The sequence below is a fragment of the Chrysochloris asiatica genome, unplaced genomic scaffold (genome assembly GCF_000296735.1).
Source record: "Chrysochloris asiatica unplaced genomic scaffold, ChrAsi1.0 scaffold00178, whole genome shotgun sequence".
In the NCBI taxonomy this organism is placed as follows: Eukaryota; Metazoa; Chordata; class Mammalia; order Afrosoricida; family Chrysochloridae; genus Chrysochloris; species Chrysochloris asiatica.
Window position 1 is genome coordinate 1,050,929 of NW_006408696.1, and position 5,407 is coordinate 1,056,335.

General features: G+C 39.6%; 1 protein-coding gene across 1 annotated transcript in view; it reads left to right on the forward strand.

Moving 5' to 3' along the window:
• The first annotated feature begins 772 nt into the window (after window positions 1–772).
• ITGAM (integrin, alpha M (complement component 3 receptor 3 subunit)) overlaps window positions 773–5,407 on the forward strand; it is a 46,023-nt gene continuing 41,388 nt past the window's right edge. Inside the window, exons 1-2 of the mRNA XM_006871935.1 lie at window positions 773–800; window positions 2,115–2,220. Coding sequence (XP_006871997.1) covers window positions 773–800; window positions 2,115–2,220 — 134 coding nt within the window. The remainder of the gene's footprint in view (window positions 801–2,114; window positions 2,221–5,407) is intronic.

Sequence of the window (5,407 nt, forward strand, 5' to 3'; positions counted from 1 at the left end):
ACCCTACTTTGGTGAGTAGTAACTGAGGTCTTAAAAGCTTGTGAGAAGCCATCCAAGGTGCAACTATTGGTGTCTCCATAACTGGAGCAAAGAAAAGTGAAGAAAATCAAAGAAGCATGAACATAATTAGTCCAAAGGACTAATGGTGGTTGTGACTCATAGTGACCCTGTATAGGATTTCCAAGGCTGTAAATCTTTACAGTAGTAGAAAGCCTCATCTTTCTCCTGTGGAGCAGCTGGTGGATTTGAACTTCTGACCTTGTGGTTAGCAGCCCAACTCGTAAAATATGACACCACCAGGGCTAATGATCACATGGATTTCAGCTTCTATGACTTGAAGACCAGTAGAACTAGATGGTGAAGAACTCTTGCTTCTGAAGGCTGGAAGGGGAACATTTTGCGATTTGTTTTAGGGGGAGACACAGAGACGTGTTTCAGGAAGCAGGCCACAGTCTATTCAGCTTACTTTTCATGATATTTTGCCAACTCTTGAAACAGAAGGGTGACAAGGTGACCCTTTTTATTTTTTTCCATAATGATGGTTGGATGAAGAAATAAATAGATAAGAAGGTAAAAAAAGCTGTGTGCGGTCTAGAGAGGAAGGTCAAGCAAAGCTGTGTGTTCACCACTAAGCCTCCGCCCTCTTCCTTTAAGTCTCTGAACAGACTTCTGCCTCCTACTTCTCTCTTTTTTTGGCCCTCCCTGGTTTTGGTGACTTCCCTGAGGTAGCTGCGGGGGATCTGGAGCCCTGTGGTTCCTGCTCCTTCCAACCATGACTAGCAGGGTCCTTCTACTGACAGGTATACAAGGGGCCTGAGGGAAGTCCTCAGGTTGGGGAGAGGGAAATTCTGGGTTTGTGAGTGGAGACAGAGGGTGCAGAATAGCTAGGAGTTTGACTGGGAGAGGGAAAGAAGATATGGGGAAAAGAAAGTAGAGTTCAAGAAGAGGTAGAGAGTAGAGCTGAACCAAGATGAGCTAGCCAGCGAAGCTTGGGCAAATGACCAAGTTCATACAAGGGGAGGTTCGGTGGGGCTCTCATTTTACAGATGAGGGAACTGAAGACCAGCGAGGTGAAGTAACTTGTCCAAGGGTCCACAGCTAGTAATGGACTCTTTTCCCAGAGTGTTTCCTTTTAGATTCCACCTCACCACCTCTCATTTTTTTTTAGAATCCAGGGGGTAAATGACCTGTCAAGAGGATTCATGTTTGTTTCCTTTGTTGTCTGTATTTTGTGGGGAATGGACCAAGTAGGGAAGAAAATGCTTGAATGTTGTGTAGGAAGGAATTTACGTAACAGAGACACTATAGGAACTTGATTATTGAGCAAATGGACAGAATGGGGACAATGGAGAACATTGGAAGCTCAGGGTCTGGATGGAGCTCAGTGGGGGCTGCATGGGTCTAAGATGGTGGTTTGAGCAGACCTCAGGCAGAGGTTGGAAAACTGAAGGATGTAAGTCAAATGTGCCCCACTACATGCTTTGGTCCAACCTGTGAGCGAAGGATGGTTTTTACGGATAGACATTTGTAATTGATTTGATGATAGAAACACTAACTTTGAACCCCAATTAAATGAACCGTCATCTCCCCCTAAAAATACCATTTGTCTCATTAGTTGTTGTTGTTGTTGTTGTTGTTGTTGTTGTTGTTAAGTACCATGGAGTCGGTTCCAACTCATAGTGACCCTGCACAGGGTTTCCGAGGCTGCAAATCTTTACGGGAGCAGAAAGCCTCATCTTTCTCCTGTGGAACGGCTGGTAGTTTCGAACTGCTGACCTTGAGGTCTCATTAGTAGGCCTGTATTATAAAAGAATATGCTTATTTATTATTGTTATACCTAGAAGTCCTTCAGTAAAAATTTGTAGAAATGCATTTTCTCTCTTGCTGTAGAAGTACATAGGTAATACACTCTATTTTGCCTCTTGGTCCACAAAGTCTAAAATGTTTACTGTTTGGTTCTTTATAGAAAGAGTGCTAGTTCCTGTCCCAGCCTATCCGAGGTGGGAGGCAGACATGAGGATGCTGAGTTGGGGTGGATCCTGGTATAGAAGATGTAAGAAGCAGGAAGGCAAACTCGGTTTTTCTGCCTGACTCTCCTCTTATTCTCCCTTCAGCCCTAGCCATATGTCAAGGATTCAACCTGGACACAGAAAAAGCGATCATCTTCCAAGAGAATGCAAGGGGCTTTGGACAGAGTGTGGTTCAGTTTGGAGAATCCCGGTAAGAGCATCAGGTGAAGTTCCCTGCTTCATACTTTTAATCAATAGGAATAAAATGCCTTAAAAAAAAAAAAAAAAAAAAAAGCCAGTTTTCTTGCTTATTTTTTTGCACAGGTCATAAGCTTACAGGGTTCTTTTTAAATTCAAAATATCTCAAAGGTGGTGATAGTAAAAAGTTTTTCTTGATTACCTTCCAAAGAGTTAGCAATAATTTGCATTCACAGCAGACATTTATGGAAGTGCCAGGTTTCCTACCCCCTTTCAAACCTAGGGTGATATCAAATACTGATTTTTACACACTGCATAAGTGAGAAATAGTATCGTAATTAAAACAAACAAACAAACAAACCAGAAAACTATGGTGGTAAAACTCACATAATATAAAAGTTACCATTTTAACCATTTTAAAGGGTGTATTTCAGGGCTTATTCACATTTACAATGTTGAGCAATTATCACCACCCTCAAGTTTCAGGATGTTTTCATTACCCAACACGGAACACCATTAAGCAGCCACTCTTCATTCTTCCCTTCCTTCGCCTCCTAGAAACCAGTAATCTGCTTTCTGTTTCTATCAATTTGTCTGGATATTTTCTATAAATGGAATCATATATTATGTGACCTTTTGTGTCTGCCTTCTTTCACTTAACATAAACCTTTCAAGATTTATCCATGTTGTAGCATGTAGCAGTACATACTTCATTCCTTTTTATGGTCAATTAATACTCAATTGTACGGGTATACCTCATTATGCTTACACATTTATCATTTGATGCACATTTTCAGTTTTTCCATTTTTTAGCTACTTGGATGGTATAGCTGTGAACATATGCTTACAACTGTTTGTTTGAACACTTATTTTCAATTTTTTGGAGGGTATATACTTAGAAAAGGATTTGTTGGGTGATAAGGGGTCCTGGTGCAGTTCTGCAGGGTAAGCACTGAATTGCAAACTCTGAACCCCAAGATTGGCAGTTCAAACTCATCAGCTTCTCCTTGGGAACCTGATACACAGTCACTATGAGTCTGAACTGACTCCATGGTACTTACCAACAACACGTTAACTCATGTTTAACTTTTTGAAGGATGGTTAGACTTTTTTTCATAGTACCTACACCCTGTTATGTTTGAGAGCTCCAATTGCTCCACACTTTTTCAACACTTGGTATTTTTATTTTTTAAAGTATGACCATCTTTGTGGGTGTAAAGTAGTATCTCACTGTGGTTTTGATTTGCATTTCCTTGATGGCTAAGGATGTTAAGCATATTTCATGTGTTTATTAATCATTTGTGTATCTGTCTTTCAAGTCTTTTGCCCATTTTTCATTTTTTTGCTGATGAGTTGTAAGAGTTCTTTCAGTATTTTGGATACTTTGGATACCTTATCATATATTTGTTTGTTGTTGTTGTTATGTGCCATCGAGTCGGTTCCGACCCATAGCGACCCTGTACAGGGTTTCCGAGGGTGTAAATCTTTACGGGAGTAGAAAGCCTCATCTTTCTCCCGCGGAGCAGCTGGTAGTTTCGAACCGCTGACCTTAAGGTTCGCAGCCCGATTCGTAACCACTGCGCTATCATATATACAATTTGAAAATATTTTCTTCCACTCTGTGGGTTCTCTTTTTGCTTTCATGATAGTGTTCTTTGACTCTTAAGTTTTAAATTTTGATGAAGTCCAATTTAGCTATTTTTGTTGTCGCTTGTACTTTCGTTGTTATATCTAAGAATCGCTTGCCAAATCCAGGTCATGAAAATTTGTCCATCTGTTTTCTCCTAAACGTTTTGTAGTTTTAACTTTTATGTTTAGATCTTTGATCCATTTTGAGTTAAATTTTGTATTTGGTATGAGACTTGGGTCCGACTTCATTCATTTTTCTTTTTTTTTTTTTGAAGATAATATTTTAATATTTAATTGTGGTTTTGGTGATGGTTATACAGCAGTTTAGGTTCCCTTAGAACAATTTTTAACCACGTTGTTCAGTGACGTTGCTTACGTTCTTCATAACCTGATCATTCTCATTATGTCTATTCTGATTATTCCATTTCCATTTATCTAGTTTCCCTGTCTTTACATTCTCATCTTTGTTTTAAAGTAATTGTTAACTATTTATTCTCATTTAGGTGATTTTGAAAGCAGCACCTCACTTATGGGTGATATTCATGATTTTGTGAGCCAATTTAGTGCCAAGGTGACCATGAGAGTTAGATTTAATTAATTAACTTATTTGAGCATTTTATTGTGGTTTGAGTGACAGTTTACAGAGCAAATTAGTTTCCCATTCAACAGTGTGTACACATTTTGTTTAGTACTATTGGCTGCAACTCCATCAATGTTGTTCTTAGGGTCCCTGTTTCCACTTGCCCCTTCCTGCCCTTTGAATTCTGGGTTGTTTTTTTTTTTGGTAAATGCTTCCCTTTAGGTCTCGTATGATTCATTGTTCCAAGTAGCACGTTCTTTATAGGCATTATTGTTCACTCTATAGGTCTGTCTATTGTTTGGCTGAAAGGCGATATCTGGGAGTGGGCTCAATTCTAGGTCAGAAGGGTGTCCAAGAGCCATAGTCTCTGTGGTCCCATCAGTCTCCATTAGGCCAGTAAGTCTGGTGTTTTCTATGATTTTGAATTTTGTTCTCTATTTATTTTACTCCCACTTTGTTCAAGTCCTTCAATTAAGATCCCAGTCAGAGTGATCAGTAATTGTAGCTGGAAACCATTTAGTTCTAGTCTTGGGGTAGTGACGGCTGTGGTTGATGTGGTTCATTCATCCTTTGTATGAATTGTTTCTCTGAGTCTTTGCTTTTCTTCACTATTCTTTGCTCCAGACAGAAAGGGATCAATAATTGTGTCTTAGATGGCTGCTCACAAGTTTCATTCAGTCTTTCTTTGTTTTTAAACTGTGACTTGGGTAAAAGTTTACAGAGCACATTGGTTTTCCATTCGGAAATTCATACACGTTTTGCTTAGTGACGTTGATTGCGATCAGTATAATGTAACAGAACTTTTCCCACTTCCTCTCTGTGTTTACTGTTTCCATTCGTCCTTCTTTCCTATCTTTACCACAATGTTGGCGGTTCAAGCTCAACAGACGCTCCTAGGAAACCCTATGCAGGGTCACTATGAGTTGGAAGCAACTCAAAGACACTAAACAACAACAACAATGACATTATGGTTATTGAGAGTCCTGGTGTG